The sequence below is a fragment of the Eubalaena glacialis genome, chromosome 3 (genome assembly GCF_028564815.1).
Source record: "Eubalaena glacialis isolate mEubGla1 chromosome 3, mEubGla1.1.hap2.+ XY, whole genome shotgun sequence".
NCBI classification, from domain to species: Eukaryota; Metazoa; Chordata; class Mammalia; order Artiodactyla; family Balaenidae; genus Eubalaena; species Eubalaena glacialis.
Genome location: NC_083718.1, coordinates 140693087 through 140712035, shown reverse-complemented (window position 1 = coordinate 140712035; position 18949 = coordinate 140693087). Strand labels below are relative to the sequence as shown.

Below are 18949 nucleotides of genomic sequence, written 5' to 3'. Positions count from 1 at the left end.
AAAACACTAAAATGGATTTACTTTGCCAGTTTTAGATTTTGACTTTCTTGTCCTTCATGCTTTTTAATTTAAATTGTCAGAGATTCCAAGGGAGGATGAAGGTATGATTGTTGTGTCTGGATTATTTAGTAGTTTTGTTATTAATAACTGAGACTCAATGAACTTGTAGATGGTTAGGTATAGCTTTATAATAATTATTTTTCAAAATATTTTGATTATTAAATTTGAATAAAATATTATGCACATTAGAGTTGTGTATATATTTTCCTTCTAGCTACAAGCTATATTAAACTTTAAAATTTTACTTGAAGTGATTTTTAGTCAGATTCATAATTAAATTAATATTATATTTTGTAAGTTGTTGTATCTGATTTTGTCCCCTTTTTCCTTAAGGTTAGCTGTGCACTGTCATTCTTTCTATTTTCTTTCCAAGTACATGAAAAGTCCATTCTTCTGGTATCATTGTAAGTAAAAATGTTTCAAGTATGTTTTATTTGTTTATTTATTATGATGTGTTTATAATATATAAATAAATTTATTACTTACATTTAATCACCTAAGTGCAAATCAAAACTATGCAAATGTTACATAACTGCATAAAATTATTTCATAAAATCACATTTTTTCCAGAATGATGATCTCTTACAATTTTACTTCTTTATGATATATTTTAAACTGATAAAATTTTATAGAATTTCTGACATCTTATTTCTTCCTATTTTTTTCATTTATATTTTCTATATGCTAATAAAAACTGTCTTCCAAAGAGGCTCTACTTAGGTTGGAGCCTGTTTGTCTTCTTTGCCTTTTTCATTTCATTCATTTCCACATCTATTCAATAGCCTGTTCTCTCCATCAACCTCTTTAGAGGCTTTTATATGTTGCCTCCTTTCTAGTTCTTCTGTCAAAACCTTTGTTTAGACCCTATTGGCAATCCCTAACCAGACTCCTTTTTTTTAGGAGCATTAAAATTTTTTCTGTTCTTCATAGAAATTGAGTGGCAGTTGGGGGTATATTATCCCAATATTAAAATAGTATTTGCCCAGAACACATTGGAATACTTGAATCCTGCCCAAGATCAATCCCACCCATGCCTGCCGCACCCCTCACCCTGTGTTTGCTAGGTTCCTGTGGAAGATGCATGTATGAAATGACTAATGACAAATGGAAGGGTGTATTGCTTTTATTAGGTGGAGCTTTGAACTAAAACCTTAGTGCAGAGCTTTATAGTAGGTGGGGCTGGCCTATGGGGAAGCCTTCTTTCCTCCGAAAAAAATAGTCTCGTACCATTGCAGACTGGGAGGGCAGCTTAATTTCATCCCCTAAAGTCTAAACTTGAGTTAGATCTGACCACTGTTATGTGAGGCTAGGCTGACCCTATGCAAATCCCTAGTGCCAGGGGATGGAACTATGGAGAGGTATTGCTTTCAAACATGTATAATTTTCCCCAGGATTCCTACTCCAGAGAAAGGAGCTCGATCAGTGAGTGACCTATTATCTGACCATTCAGATTAGCTCTTGGGCCCTGAATTTCTGGAAGTTCATACTCTACAACTGTACCTAGATTATTCATAACAGTGCATGACTTTAATATAATTTTGATCAAATATTTTAAAGTTCCTCTTGATCTGGTTCCAGCTAAGCTATCGTTAAACAAATATTTCACCCAATAAATATTTATTGAGGGCCTACTATTTGCCAGATACTGTTCTGTGCACCTGGGATATATCTGTGAACAAAACAGACAAAAATCCCTACTTTCTTAGCTTTCATTCTCAAGGACAGACACTAATAATTAAATAAAAATAAGAAATTAAATAATGCGTTAGCAGGTAATAAAAGTCACGAAGGATACATAAAAGAGGATAAGGGAAGTTGGGAGTACTGGAGCTGGGGGTACAGGAGTAAGTGCAGGTTGCAGTTTTAAACAAGGATGTCAAGGTAGGCCTTGTCGAGGAGATACTTGAGTGGACTGGAGGAGGTGAGGGTTAGCCAAGTGGACATCTGGGAGAATAACATTCTAGACAGCCAGTGCCAAGGCCCTAAGATGGGAGTATGCCTGATATGTTTAGGGAACAACAGAATGGCCGGTGTGGCCAGAGTGCAGTGGTCAATGTAGGAAGTAATAGGAGGTGAAGTTAAAGAGGTAACAGGCATGTAAATTATATAGGATCTTGTAGGCCATATTGGGAACTTTGGCTTTTATTCTGAAGGAAACGGGGAGCCATGGAAGGATTTTGAGGAAGACGCGTGATCTGACTTGATGTGTTTCTTTTGTTTTGTTTTGTTTATTTATTTATTTTTTATTTTTGGCTGCGTTGGGTCTTTGTTGCTGCACACGGGCTTTCTCTCTAGTTGCAGCGCGCAGGGGCTACTCTTTGTTGCGATGCATGGGCTTCTCATTGCGGTGGCTTCTCTTTGTTGCAGAGCACGGGCCCCAGGGTGCGTGGGCTTCAGTAGTTGTGTCACGCGGGCTCAGTAGTTGTGGCGCGTGGGCTTTGTAGCTCCGCAGCATGTGGGATCTTCCTGGACCAGGGATCGAAACCCGTGTCCCCTGCATTGGCAGGCGGATTCTGAACCACTGCGCCACCAGGGAAGTCCCCTGACTTGATGTTTTAAAAGGATCACTTTGCTTATCAAATTATACATGTTAAATATGTACAGTTAATTGTATATCAGTTATACCTCAATAAAGCTGTTAAAAAATAAAATGATCATTCTGGTGGCAGGTCAAGAACAGATTGTACAGAGCAAGGGTAGAAAACACAGAGACAATTTAGAAGGCAGTCACCATTATCCAGGTTGAGAGATGGTGGTGATTGGGACCAAGATCGTAATAGTGGAAGAGGTGAGAAGTGGTCAGTAGAGCCTGAAGGTTTCCCGATGATTTGGATGTAGCATGTGAGAGAAAGAGAAAAATCAAAGGTGTGTTCATGGTTTTTGGCCTGGAAGGGGAAGGATGGAGTGGCCATTGACTGAAATGGGGAAGATTGCAAGTGGAGCAGGATTACACTAGATGTGAACAAGGTGGGAGGTTCCCAAGATCAGTGTTGGACGTGTCTTTGGACATCAAATGGAGGTGTTGAGTTAGTATTTAAATACAAGTCTGGGTTGGATATATGAGTGGAGTCCAGAGAGAGACTGAGCCAGAGACATAAATTTAGTGATTTCTCAGTAGAGATGACATTTAAAGTCATGAGACTGGATGAGATAACCAAGGAAGTGAGTATAGACAGAGAAGAATACCAGAGACTGAGTCCTGGGCCACACAATATTAAGAGGTCTGGGAGAAGAGGCAAATGGGAATGGCCAACTAGGTAGGATGCAAACCACAAGAGTTGGTGTCCTGGAAGCTGAGTGAAGAAGGTATTTTAAGGATACAAGGTCCCCTGTCTTACACCACTCACAAAAATTAACTTGAAATGGCTTAGACTTAAATGTAAGGCCTGAAACTGTAAAACTTGTAGAAGAAAACATAAGGGAGAAGCTCCTTGACATTGTTCTTGGCAATGATTTTTTCGATATGACACCAAAAGCAGAAGGAACAAAAGCAAAAATAAATAATTGGGACAGCATCACACTAAAAAGTTTCGGCACAGCAAAAGAAATATCAAAGTGAAAAGGCAACCTGTGGAATGGCAGAAAATATTTGTAAATCATGTATCTGATAAAGGGTTAATTATCCAAAATATATAATGAACTTATACAACTCAGTAGTAGAAAAAACAAATAATCCAAAGGACCTGAATAGATATTTTTCTAAAGAAGACATACAGATGGCCAACAGGTACATGAGAAGGTGCTCAACATCACTAATCATCGGGGAAATGCAAATCAAAACCACAGTGAGATATCACCTCACACCTGTTAGAATGGCTCTTATCAAAAAGACAAGAAAAAAAAAAAAAAAAAAAAAAAGACAAGAGATAACAATTGCTGATGAGGATGTGGAGAAAAGAGAACCCTGTGCACTACTGGTGGGAATGTAAATTGGTGCAGTCACTATGGAAAACAGTATGGAGGTTTTTCAGAAAATTAAAAATAGAGCTACCATATGACCCAGCAATATTTCTGAAGTAAATGAAATTACTGTCTTGAAGAGGCATCTTTACCCCCGAGTTCTTCGCAGCATTACTTGCAACAGCCGAGACATGGAAACATGGAAGTGGCTGTTAACAGATGAATAAATACAGGAAGTGGCGTATTACTCCCCACTCCAACACACACAGAGGAATATTATTCAGCCATAGAAAAGGAAGGAAATCCTGGGGACTTCCTCCAGTGGTTAAGACCCCATGTTTCCACTGCAGGGGGCACAGTTTCGATCCCTGGTTGGGGAACCAAGATCCCACTGCCATGCCGTGGCGCGGCCAAAGAAAAAAAAATGGAAGGACATTTGCAACAACATGGATGAACCTTGAGGGCATTATGCTAAATGAAGTAAGTCAGACAGAGAAAGACAAATACCGTATGAGCTCACTTAAATGAGGAATGTTAAGACATAGAAGCATCGAAACTAAACTCACAGAAACAGAGTAAGTTGGTGGTTGCCTGAGTTGGGGTGGGGGGGAAATGGGTGAAAGTGGTTAAAGAGTACAAACTTACAGTTATGAGATGAATAAGTTCTGGGGATCTAATGTACAGCATACACTGTAGCTGGCTGTAGTTAGCAAAAGTTAACAAGTCCCCTACATACGAACCTTCAAGTTGCGAACTTTCAAGGATGTGAATGTGCGTTCCTTCAGCGTCACGTGTGAGTGAAATTGCAGCTTGCCCTCCGTCTCCTATTGCTGACGATCCTTCAGCTCTACCATCTCCCACCTTTTCTCCGTCCTCCAGTCAGTAACTCTTCTTGCCTGTTCACTCGATGCCAGCCCCTGGATGCCGGCTGTTGTACTGTACTACTGTACTTTTCAAGGTACTGTACTATAAGATTAAAAATGTTTTCTTTATTTTTTTTGTGTTTTTTTTAATGTATTATTTGTGTGAAAAGTATTATAAACCTATTACAGTACGGTACTATATAGCCGATTATGTTAGTTGGGTACCTAGGCTAACTTTGTTGGACTTACAAACAAATCAGACTACAAACGTGCTCTCACTATGGAACTTGTTCGTATGTAGGGGACTTACTGTATTGTATACTTGAAAGTTGCCAGGAGAGTAGATATTAAAAGCTGTCACCACAGACACACACAAGGGCACACACACACACACAAAAGATAACTTTAAGTTGATGAATGTGTTAATGAACCTTATTGTGGTAATCATTTTGCAACATATACCTATATCATCACATTGTACACTTTGTTCACATTGTGCAATGTTATACGTCAGTTACATCTCAATAAAACTGGGGAAAAAAGGACATGACATGATCAGTTGTATCAGATGCTGTTAATAGGTCAAATAAGATGAGGGTTAAGAATAGACTGTTTGCCATAGTGAAATGGAAGTCACTGATGAAAAGTGTTTTCTAAGTCACTTAGAAAAGGCTAGTGTTGGTAGAGTGATGCAGGGAAGAGCCTGATTGGGGTGGGTTTAAGACATAATGAGAAGAGAAGAATTGAAGATAAGTATAGATGATTCTTTTTAAAAAAAAAATATATATATTTAAGCATATATTATATATATGTATATATATATAATGGTGAAATACACTATTAGTACATTCACAATGTTGTATAACCACCACCACTGTCTACTTACAGAATATCTTCATCACCCTAGAAGGAAACCCCATACCCAGTAAGCAGTCATTCCCCATTCTCCCCTTCCCCTAATCCTTGTAACCACTAATCTACTTTGTCTCTGTGGATTTGCCTGTTTTGGATATTTCATATAAATGGAATCATAAAATATGTGGCCTTTGTTTCTGACCTGTTTCACTTAGCATAATATTTTCAAAGTTCATCCATGTTGTACCATGTATCGGTACTTCATTTTTATGCCTGAATAATATTGCATCATATGGATATACTACATTTTGTTTGTCCATGCATCAGTTGATGGACATTTTGAGTTGTTTTCACCTTTTGGCTATTGGGAATAGTGCCACTATGAACATTCATGTATAAGTTTTTGTTTGAACACTTGTTTTCAGTTCTCTTGGGTCTCCAGGAGTGGAATTTCTGGGTCATATAATAATTCTGTAAACTTACTGTGGAACCACCAAACTAATTTCCACAGTAGCTATACCATTTTACATTGCCACCAGTAATTATAAGTGTTCCAATTTCTCTACATCCTTGTCAGCACTTGTTATTGTCTGTTCTTGTTTTTGCCATCCTAGTAGGTATGAAGTGGTATCTCATTCTGGTTCTCATTTGCGTTTCTCTAAAGACTAATGATGTTGAGCATCTTTTTATGTCCTTGTTGGCAATATGTATATCTTCTTCAGAGAAATGCCTACTACTTAAATCCTTTGTCCAATTTTTAAGTGGTTGTTTCTCTTTCTTGTTGAGTTTTAGAAGTTCTTTTTATATTCTGGATATTAAACCTTTATCAGATATATGATTAACAAATACTTTCTTCCATTCTTTGGATTTTCTTGATAGTGTTCTTTGATGCACAGAATTTTTAATTTGATGAAATCCAATTTATCTATTCTTTCTTTTGTTGCTTGTGCTTTTGATGTTGTATCTAACAAACCATTGCCAAATCCAAGGTAATGTTTACCCTCATATTTCTTCTAAGAACTTATGGATTTAGCTCTTATATTTAGGTCATTGATCCATTTTGAGTTCATTTTTGTATATGGTGTGAGATAGGTAGGCAGTTCTTTAGATGAGTTTTGCCAAAAAGGAGAGCAGAGAAATTAAGCAATAACTGGTAGAGAAAGTGGGGTCAAAAGAGGTTTGTTATTTGTTTTAAGATAGGAGAGATAATGGCATGGGAATGGTCAGTAAGAGGGAACATTGATGATACAGGAGACGTAAGAGTTGCTGGAGCAGTGTCCTTCAGAGACAGAGGTGGGAGTAGGGTCTAGAGCACAAATGGAAGGATTGGCTGTGGACAGATGCATGAATCGTTCATCTTAATAAAAAGAGGGAACACACTGTATCAGTACAGATGCTGGGAAGAGAGTAGATGTGATGGTGACATCTGTGAAAGTTCTCTTTTAATTGCTTTAGTTTTCTTATTGAAATGGAAGGCAAAGTCATTAGGGAAGAGTGGGTTAGAGCTGTTGGGAATATGAGAAGAGAGGAGAAGGTGGAATTATCTTTCTAAGGAGACACAGAGTATGAACAGACTAGGGAAATATATACTAATTGCTGGACACTTGAATATCATGATCATGTATTTAAAGTGAGAATAGTTAGTGTGGGTAAATGTTTTCCTCCAGAGCAGTTGCTCAGTAAGGCCAGAGTAAGTGCAGGTGGAGAGTTGGGTATTTCCAGGTTTATGGTTTTGTCTAGTGAGGATAACTCACTTGCTTGGGATTTGAGATTGAATACATGGGAGTGATTATAATGATTGATCTTAGAATTTAACCTGGGTAAGAAGGGAAAAGGCCATTAAAATAGCGAGGCAAAGTGAAAATGTGCTAGGAACAATGGATCGAAGGTCTTGGTGGAGATTGTTGGAGTACTGAAAAGGTAGGAGATAGTAGTCAGAGTGCAACTGATGAGTTGTGATTATGGAGGGCTTACAGTCTAGCATATGACCCTAAGTGTAGGACTGAAGATGAGATCACTAGAAGAGAAGAGTTCCAGCAAATGAGAGGTCTGGGTGTTGGAAGATCATCTATGTGTATGTTAAAATTGCCAAGAATTGAGATGAGTAGGGTTGTAGACAGTGATAGTGTGTAAGAAGTTGAAATTATTGAGTAATGAGTGAAGTGATCCTTGAGGCTGGCGGATGATAACAAAGATGAGGAATAATAGGGGATACACAGCCAGACGACAGGAGATTCAAAGCTGGAAATTGTTAAGGTGGGGAGAGGGAGAGTAGTGTGGAAGTAGTGATGAAGAGCAAAGAGGTTATCTCCCTTCTCAGGGCCTTTAAATTGTTTGAAGGCTGTGGAAACAACAACAATAACAAAACAGGCACAATTGACAGGGCAGAGGGGCAGCATTTTCCGTAGTGGGAGAGAACCAGGATTTGTTTTGAACAAGGTGGTGAAAGGAAGGGTTCAGAGAAGAGGTTGAGGTTGTAGGCGATTTTGCAGCTTGATTATAAATATTAAGTACCTAGAAGTTAAGGGCTGAGTTACATTCATCACTGCATTCCTTTCAGAGCAGTGCTTTTACATACTACATTTTCAATAAATGCTTATGTTCAGTAAATGAATACCGAATGATTAAGTGGGAAAGAATTAAGACCTAGAAAGAGAAAATAATGTTTATTGAACACCTACTGTGTGCTTGTAATGAACAAAAATACATTCCAATTATAAAAGCATAAAGCAATGAAATTGAAAGTCCTCTAGTATTTTCTTTTAGTGCAGTAGTTTTCAATCAGTTTATAAACCCAGGCCTCCCATCTCATATTCTAGCTGACATGAGGAAGAGTCATCCTTCTAAGAAAGGAGAATACTTAAACCTTTTAAAATAAGGAGACCAATAATAATAACAACAAAAATAATTATTCAACAACTACCACCATTAGTAAAAAGTTATTTTATTTTTGTTTTACTAAAAAATAAACACTAGATAATACTTGCAGAAGAGTTCTTTCAACTACTTAACAATCCAAGGTATTGTTATTATTTCCATTTACACATAAGAAAAAGGTTAAATTAATCACTTGTTCAAAGTCAAACAGTAAGTAAGTGGCAGGGATGGGACTAGGTAGGACTTAAGTCTTCTGACTAGACCCTTCTTTTGGAGCATTGCCACAGTTGAATCCAGAAGGTAATGCAACCAGGGGTGGTGCTAAGGAGGTCACAGAGCTTGGACCTATGACCCTACACAGCTTTCTGATAAAGCCAGTGGTTCCATCTACTGGTGTTACGCTTCCTCTTCCTATACTATTGCTCTTTTCATGTAGCCTCTTCCTACTCATTTTGTCCTTTTTTCTTTTATTCTACCATCATCAACCCTTTATAATTCTTCCTTGCCTCTGTTGTCCTCTCTGCAGTGGCAGATGACGATCCTGTCTTTTAGTTTTTAACTTAGCTGAGCATCATGTCACATGGAAGATCATAAAAAAGAAGTTTGAAAACCAGTGTACCAAGTAGGATATTCATGTTTACCAAGTAGGATGAAATATGTGAAAAAGCTCTTTTTCTCTGAATGTTCAGTTCTGTTTGATCCTTTCTTTAAGCTACTGTTTGTATGATAGGGAAAAAATGTTTCATTAATGGATACTGGAAGAAGCAGTTTTCCAGTTATTATGAGGAGTTGACACCTTCTCTGTGTCTAGATTCATTTAGTTTGGATTGATAGTTATAAAAAAATGAATCAGTAGTCCCTATGGAGTATTTTGTGTGTGTGTGTGTGTGTGTGTTTTTTAACTACCTCAAAAATCAGACAGGTAAAATGTATTCATATTTTTACATGTAAGCATTGAAATTATATTCTCTAAGATTAACATATTTTTCTTTGTCATTTTAGACCAGTCTGCTTAGTTTTAAGGGAAATTCCTTTTATGTCTACTTGGTTTTTACTTGTGTCAACATTTAGGTGAGTCAAACCAATTTCCAGTATAATATTTTCAGTATCGTACTTATAAACTCATTTAAAACTTTTTTACAAAGTGATTATGGTTTGAATTGACAATTCTCTTTTTAACGTTTTTTCTGTTTTCCCATATAGTATGCTGCCACTTCTATTGAAGGATGAACTCCTAATGCCCTCAGTTGTGACGGTGATGGCATTTTTCATAGCTTGTGCAACCTCCTTTTCAATATTTGAAAAGACTTCTGAAGAAGAACTGCAGTTGAAATCCTTTTCCATTTCTGTTAGGAAATATTTTCCATGTTTTACATTTCTTCCCAGAATTATACAACATTTGGTAAGTTGTTTCGTTTTTAAGGTACTATTTAAAAAAAAAAAGTTATTATAATATCTTTTTTCTTTTATAGCATTTTTGAGATATAATTCCCATAAAATCCACCCATTTAAAGCATGCAACTCAGTGTTTTAAGTATGTACACAGAGTTTTACAACCATCGCCCTAACCTAGTTTTAGATTATTTTCCATCACCCCAAAAAGAAACCCTGTGCCCTTTAGTAGTCATTCCCCATTCCACCCTCACCCCTAACCTCAGCCTTGGACAGCCACCCAGTTACTTTCAGTCTCGATAGATTTGCCCATCTGGACATTTCATATAAATGGAATGTATTAGTCCCTTAGGGCTGATATAGCAAAATACCACATCAGGTAGCTTAAACAACAGAAATTTATTTTCTCACAATTCTGGAGGCTAGAAGTCCAAGATCAAGGTGACATCAGCATTGGTTTCTGGTGAAGCCTCTCTTCCTGATTTGTAGGTGATCTTGCTGTCTCCTCATGTAGCCTCTTCTGTGTGTGTGTGTGTGTATGTGTGGAGAGACAGAGAATTCTTTGGTGTCTTTTTCTCTTCTTATAAGGACATCAGTCCTATCAGATTAGGGCCCCAGCCTTAGGACTTCATTTAACCTTAATTTAATCTCATCTCTAAATGCAGTCACACTGGGGCTTAGGGCTTCAACATATGAATTTTGTGGGGACATAGTTCAGTCTATAACATGGAATCATACAAAATGTTGTCTTTGATGACTGGCTTCTTTCACTTAGCACATTTTTTATTTTCATCTGTGTGGTAGCACGTATCAATACTTCATTCCTTTTTATTGCCAATTCCATTATATGGATATATCACATTTTGTTTATCTATTCTTCAGTAGATGCTTGCTTCCACTTTTTGGCTGTTATAAATAATGCTGCCCTGAAGATTTGTGTATTAAGTTTACCAGTGCACATATGTTTTCATTTCCTTCAAGTATATACCTAGGAGTGGTAATTCTGTGTTTAACATTTCGAGAAACTGCCTGTCTTCCAAAGTGCTGCATGATTCTACATTCCCCCCAGCAATATATGAGGATTCCAGTTTCTCCACATCCTTGACAGCACTGGTTATTGGCTTTTTTTATTATACCCCTCCATTATTATAGCCGTACAAAGTGGGTGTGAAATGGTATCTCACTGTGGTTTTTGCATTTCCCTAGTGACTAATGATGTTGAGTATCTTTTTGTAATTTCTTTGCAGAAATGCCTATTCAAATCCTTCTCCCATTTTTTTTTTTTTGGCCACACTGCATGGCTTGTGGCATCTTAGCTCCCTAACCAGGGATTGAACCCAGGCCCTTGGCATGAGAGCACGGAGTCCTAACCACTGGGCCACCACGGAATTCCCATCCTTTGTTCATTTTTAGTTGAGTTGTCTTTTTTTTTTTTTTGAATTGTAAGAGTTCTCTATACATTCTTGATACAGGTCTCTTACTAAATTGCAAATATTGTTCCCCATTCTGTGGGTTGCTCTTTGACTTTCTTGATGGTATTATTTGTAGCACAAAAGTTTTCATTTTTATGAGGTTTAACATATCTAGTTTTTCTTTTGTTGTTTGTGCTTTTGGTGTCATATCTCAGAATCTATATATAACCAAAGGTCATGAAGATTTACTCTTATGTTTTCTTTAAGAGTTTTATAATTTTAATTCTCTTTAGGACATTGATTCATTTTGAATTAATTTTTGTGTATGGTATGAGGTAGGAGTCCAACTTTATTCAGTTGTTCCAGCACCAATGAATTGTGTTTGCACCCTTGTAGAAAATCAACAGATCCTAAACATAAGGGTTTATTTCTGGACTCTCAATTCTATTTCACTGATCTATATTATCCTTATGCTGCTACCACACTGTCTTGATTACTGTGGTTTTATAGTTAGTTTTGAGATTGAAAATTGAGTCCTCTAACTTTGTTATTCATTTTCAAGATTGTTTTAGCTATTCTGTGTCCCTTGCATTTCCATATTCTTTTTAGGGTCAGCTCATCAATTTCTCCGAAAACCCAGCTGAAATTTTGATAGGGGTTGCTTTGAATATGTATTTAAATTTGTGGAGTATTGCCATCTTAGCAAGATTTAGTCTTCCAAACCTATGAACATTGGATGTATTTCCATTTATTTATTCTTTAATTTCCTTCAACAATGTTCTGTAGTTTTCAATGTACAGGTCTCGCACTTCTTTTGTTAAATTCATTTCTAAGTATTTTATTCTTTACGATGCTTTTGTAAGTGGAATTGTTTTCTTAATTTTGTTTTCATAATGTTCATTGCTGCTGCATAAAAATACAATTGATTTTTTTATTCTGAACTTGTATTCTGTACTATAAGTTTTTAGTGAATGCCTTATGATTTTCTATATACAAGATCATGTCATCTGTAAATCATGATAGTTTTATGTCTTCCCTTTAAAACTGGATGCCTTTTATTTCTTTTCCTTGCCTAATTACCTGGCTAGACAGCTCCAGTACAGTGTTGAATACAACTGGCAAGAGTGGATATCTTCGTTTCTTCCAATTTTAGGGGGAAATCATCCAGTCTTTCAACATTAACTATGATGTAGTTGTGGGATTTTTATAGATGGCCTTTATTTGGTTAGGGAGTTCTCTTCTGTTCCTAGTTTGACTGTTTTTTCATGAAAAGGTGTTGGATTTTGTCAAATGCTTTTCCTGTGTCTAATGATATTATGTGTTTTTTCCTTTATCAGTATGGTATATTACATTGATTGATTTTTGTATATTGAACTAACCTTGCATTCTTGGGATAAGTTCCACTTGATCATGGTATATAACCTTACTTACATGCCACTTGCTCGGGTTTGCTAGTATTTTGTAGAAGACTTTTGCATCTTATATTCATAGGGGATATTGGTCTGTAGTTTTCTTTTTTGTGATGTCTTTGTATGGTTTTGGAATCGGGCTTAATACTTGCCTCATGGAATGAGTTAGGAAGTGTTCCTTTTCTACTTTTTGGAAGAGTTTATGAAGGACTAGTATTAGTTCTTCTAGAAACATTTGGTACAATTTACCAGCGAAGCCATCCACCTGTTCCTGGACCTTTCTTCGTGGGATCTTAAAGATGACTTAATTCAGGAGGGAGGGATAAAATAGGAGTATGGCATTAACAGATACAAACTACCATACATAAAATAGATAAGCAACAGGGATTTACTGTATAGCACAGGGAGCTATATTCAATATCTTGTAATAACCTATAATGGAAAAGAATATGAAAAAAAAAAATATAACTGAATCTCTTTGCTGTACACCTGAAACTAACAATATTGTAATTCAACTGTACTTCAATTAAAAAATGATTAATTCAATCTCTTGTTATAGGTCTATTCAGACTTTCTGTATTTCTTGACACAATTTCAGTGGTGTGTCTAAGAATTTGTCCATTTCATCTATGTTATCTAATTTGTTGGCATACAGTTGTTCATAATATTCCCTTATAATCCTTTTTATTTTTATGTATGGTAAGGAGTGATGTTCCTTTTTCATTCCTGACTTCGGAAATTTGTACCTTCTCTCTTGGCCTTGGTCAGTCTAGCTAAATTTTGATAGTTTCATTGATATTTTTGCAGAACCAACTTTTGGTCATTGATTTTCTCTCGTTTTTCTGTTTTCTATGTCACTGATTTTGGTTCTAATTTTATATACCCTTTTTCATGCTTGGGTTTGGTTTACTCTTTTTTTAAAAATATTTATTTATGTATTTGGCTGCGCTGGGTCTTAGCTGTGGCACGTGGGATCTTTAGTTGCAGCATGCAGAATCTTTAGTTGCAGCATGTGGACTCTTGGTTGTGGCACGTGGGATCTAGTTCCCTGACCAGGGATCGAACCTGGGCCCCCTGCATTGGGAGTGCGGAGTCTCAACCGCCGGACCACCAGGGAAGTCCCTGGTTTACTCTTTTTTATCTAGTTTCTTAAAGTTCAAGTTCAGGTGGTTGATTTTAGACCTTTCTTCCATTTTTATATAGTCATTCAAACCCATATATAACCCCTGTGCCATTCTTAAGCAGTATTCCATAAACTTTGAAATATATGTTTTTTAATTTAGTTAAAAATATAGTCCATTTCTTCTGATTTCTTCTTTGGCTCATGAATTATTTAGGCATTTGTTGTTCAGTTTCCAAATATTTGGGGATTTCCTTGACTACTTCAAGTTTTTCTATTCTAATTTAATTCTAATGTATTTAGAGAACATACTTTGTATTATTTCAGTATTTTCAAATGTATTGACTTGGTTTTGTTAATTTCCCCTTCAGTTTTGAAGGGTATTTTTGCTATTTCTTTCAGCAATTTGAGTATCGTCCATCCTACTGCCTTGTGGCATCCATATTTTCTGATAAGTCAATTGCTAATCTTATTGAGGATAGTTTATATACATATATATATATATATATATACACTTAGTTTTAGGTGCTTATTAGATACCCAAGTGGAGATTTTAAGGAGAACTTGGATATATGAGTCTGGAGTTTAGGGGAGAGGTCCAGGCTGGAGACAGTAATTTGAGTCTTCAGTATATAGACAGTGACTAAAGTCACATCACTGGATGAGCTCATCAAAGGTGTGATTATAGATTGAGAAGGAACCAGCGAAGTTGTCTGAGAAAGATTAACTAGTGAGGTGGGAGAAAACCAGGAGAGTATGATGTCATGGAAGCCAAAGGAAGGGTTTCAGGATGGCAGTGATGTATTATTTCAAATGCTGCTGAGAGATCAAATAAGGCAATAAGAATTGACCACTGGGTTTAGTTTAGTGGAGGTCATTATGGATCTTTCATTGGAGTGACTGGAGTGAAAGCCTAATTGGTGCAGGTTCACTAATGAAAGGGAGAATTGGACACAGCAAGTTATAGTTCACTCTTTTAGGAAACTTTTTGCTAAACAGGAGCAGACAAATGGGGTAATGGCTGGAGTCTGACACTGATTCAAGATCATAGTATCATGACATTTCATTCAGTCCCATATTTCTTAAGTTTGAAACTTTTGATTTGATTTCACTTCAGAAATTTTCATTCCTCACTAAGATTGACTCATATTTTCCCTTTGGAGGATATTTGCAGCCTATTTATACCTGTTTGTAAGCCTTTTTGGCTTCCATCCTTCCCATTCTTCCGTCTGGAATGATCACTGCATTACTCTCTTTACAGGTCTTACCAATTCTGTCATAATCTAGCCATTAAAGCATCTTTCAGGGTTCCATTTATGTCCCACTTCCTTCATGAAAGTCACTACTGTTTCTCACTGCTTGTTTTCTACATTTACTTAAGCAGCTTCCATGTCCTTGTCTGGCTGGTCCTTGTCTCACAGTCTACAGCTATATTGTCCAATATAGTAGACACTAGACACACGTGGATTTAAGCTTAGTAAAATAAAAAATTCAGCTCCTCAGTTACAGCAGGCGTATTTCAAATGCTCAGTAGCCGTTATGTGGTTAGCAGCTACTCTTTTGGAGTACACAGATATAGAACATTTCCATCATTGCAGAAAGTTCTACGGTGCGGTGCACTGGTCTAGAGAAGGAAACTGACTGCTGCACAATTACAATAAATGCAGTAATTATGTCTACTGCTCATCTTGGCATTTAATAAACTGTGACTTTGTGATTTTATTTAACTAGTTCATTCATTCCCCTAAATTGGAAGCTCTTCGAGGCCAGAGGACATTTTCTTTCACGTGCCCCACCATGCTTTACTACAGCACTGGCTCACTGAATGTGTTCAGTGAATATGAAATGTAGTTTTGCATTTGCTGTAGAAAAATTTTTCATAGATGAACTCTTAGATTAACTTAGAATTTTATATCCTGTAGGGCCCTGGAGCATGCCATGAATTTCACCCTGACTAGCAATATTATGTTTCAGATTCCTTTTTTCAGTGCTTGGGTGATAAGAAGTATAAGATAGGGGCTCTCAGGCTTTGGCTACACTTGGGAATCACTTGGAGAGCCTACCCCAGAAACTCTGATTTAATTGGTCTGGGATGTGGTCTGAGGACCGAGATTTTTTTAAAACCCCCAGATGACTCTTCCATACAGCCAAGGTTGAGATTCATTAGTAGAAGAGATTGAACCCCCAGCTCTCCCCTTCAATTCTGCTCATTTACAACTATAAATCAATGTTACCAGTACATTTAAATGTTATCTTTTATCCTATGCAGTAACATTTTTTTTTCCCTCCTTATAGTTTCTTATCTCAGTAATCACTATGGTCCTTCTGACACTGATGACTGTCACACTGGCTCCTCCTCAGAAACTACCGGACTTGTTTTCTGTATTGGTGTGTTTTGTATCCTGCTTAAACTTCCTGTTCTTCTTGGTATACTTCAACATTATAATCATGTGGGATTGCAAAAACGGAAGAAATCAGAAGAAGATCAACTAGCTATATCCCCAAAGAAATGTGAAAATGTTAATAGTGCTACAAGCTTTTGTGAAATTTTTGCCGTGTATAAAAAGAAATGATCATTTTGAGAATCATGGAATTATAGGAAAGGAAATGGTGAAAAGTCATTGTTGTCTACACAAAATAAATGTATATGGGGACCAAAGCAATGGAGGCTTTTATTTTCTAACTACTGAGTGGCCAAGAAATATTGTAGTTTTATTAAATTCACAGTTATTATTCAAGTGGGAAAATAAGAGAAACATGTCCTTAATCTCAGTGTTTACTTAGGAAATGTACTCTGTAATTTGTTGTCTTGAAAAAAATCTGCAAATACAGTGAGCTTAATGGGAGAATTTAGCCCCTTATTTTTGAAGGAAATCACTAATTTTGGTATTCAGATTTCGTTTTCCTTACATTTTAGAATGCTTTAGAAATTATATCTCAGGGGTTAAATTTGTGATAATCTTTTATCTTACTATGAGAAGGCAATTTAAACTATTTAAAGTTTGAACATGCCTCATTACATGTGCAAATTTGAATTTTTTTTAGCAAGGCAGAGATTAAACTGTGTTCTTATTTATTTCCAAGAAGTCTGATTTACCTGAATGCAATTAAACAATGAATTTTCCTAAATTTAAATCTAAGTGGTTTGAATGAAGTCTTTTTAATTACTTATGATCATTAGTTCTAAACTTTCAGGATCATTCTGTTTAAGTTAAGTGGCCTTATACTGGGTTCATCCTTCTGTTCTTCTTTGTTATGACATGGTTCAAGGTTACCAATGCCATATGCATTGATCCATATCATGCTTCATGTTAACTCAGTAGCCCTGTTAATACTGTATCACTCTCTATTAGAAGAAGCCCATCTTTACTATAGTATTCAGTTGGTAAAAATAATTTATTGTAGCCATGTTGTAGAGTCTCATGTAAAGATATGTTTTCTTTAGTCTCTGTAATAAAAATAACCATTTCCCCATCAACCTATGTTTTTAATGAATATATTTCTTTAATAAGCCATTAAAGCATAATAACTAAGTGGTGGTATATTTTAAAATAATGCAAGCCAAACACATATACACAAAGAAAATTTGGTTCTAGACACGGACACCTACAGGCTGATGCAACAACGTATATGTTTTTAAGTCTGATAAAGGAAGTGGGTTTAGACAAAGCAAAAAATCAAGAAGTATTTCTTTCTCAAAGCAAATGTGCATAAAGACTCAAAGGGCAGGTCAGCACAGAAAAGCAGCCTTGAATCGCTGCCGAATCAGCAGGAACATCGCTGTCCATGGTCACCATCTGTAATCACTGTGCCCAAATGTCAGCATCTTGGCTGGCTGGTGTAGTCTTATTTTTTGTAATAGAAAACTTGCATTTAATACAGGATGTTGATTTAATTCAATGATGAGGAAGTTCTGACAACTTCTAAATAGTTGGAATAGAGAAACATTATTTGAAAATGAAAGTATTATTTAAACATTAGTAAAATGGAATGCACCCATATTCAAGGTATCTTATAGGTGAATTCTAAATAAAAATACATTTCCAGATGATTTAATCTAGTCATATGGAGTAACACTGTAGCTTTAATGGAGACTTGTAGCAATTATAAGTCAAGTATCTCATATCTATTAGAAACCAGTTTAAGAACAGTCCACTTTGAACTTTGAGGGATTAAGTACCAAAATAACAAAAATGTCCAGTGATGAATTAAGATCAGAAATAGGCAATTCCAAAGCATTTCTCTCAGCTATATTCAGGATTACAGGGATACTTTAATATAAAGATATTTAGCTTATACAAAAAAATTAAAGACTTCTCACTTTATTCACTGATATACCTGTCAAAAAATGATCTCTTCCAAGTTATTTTCCAGTTCATTTTAGAGGGAAGGGCTGTTTCTGAAAAATGCAGTTTTCTTTGTTGTCAATAAACTTAGGTATGCATCTTAAAATGAAGAGAATAGGGTATATGTTCATGTATCAAATATGAGGCAACAGAAGTCATTTTGTCTTGAAGCCTTAGGGAGGGGAGAAAAATCCCCGATGTAGCATTCTGTCCAAATGATAAACCACAACTAAGTGAGTGAAACATTTACAAAAGTCAAGGCAGCCAAAGGAGCCTCTCTGTTCAAGGGAGAGAGAGTAAGAGATGGATAGGATGTAACTAAATAATGGTTGGAGTAACACAATGGTTTCAAGTCTCAATTGGTCTCTCTCTTCTGTTATGTTCATTGGAAGATCAGGGCCAAGTATATCCCCCCCCCACCCCCCCCCACCCCCCCCCCCCCCCCCCCCCCCCCCCCCGCCTTCTGCCCGCCCCGCCCATATAAACATTAGTTTTGTGTGTGGATCTTTCTGCTTTGTCCTTCATGTGGCCTCCAAGGGTGATAAAGCGAGAGTCATCTGATCTACAATGAATAGAACTGGGAAGGGATTCTTAGCCGACCCAGCTGTTGTGAAAGGCAAAAGCTTAGTATATCAAGAGGTCAAACATACAGTAACTGATTTAATAGCATTAAGCACATAGCTACATAACTTGGATTACATATGAAACCAATCTA

At 36.6% G+C, this 18949-nt stretch overlaps 1 protein-coding gene across 1 annotated transcript in view; it reads left to right on the top strand.

The window, feature by feature from the left end:
- Positions 1-17133, top strand: part of ALG6 (ALG6 alpha-1,3-glucosyltransferase) — a 58159-nt gene extending 41026 nt beyond the window's left edge. The window contains exons 12-15 of the mRNA XM_061186488.1: positions 394-464; positions 9558-9626; positions 9759-9957; positions 16184-17133. Coding sequence (XP_061042471.1) covers positions 394-464; positions 9558-9626; positions 9759-9957; positions 16184-16381 — 537 coding nt within the window. The 3' untranslated portion in view covers positions 16382-17133. The remainder of the gene's footprint in view (positions 1-393; positions 465-9557; positions 9627-9758; positions 9958-16183) is intronic.
- The last annotated feature ends 1816 nt before the right edge of the window (positions 17134-18949 follow it).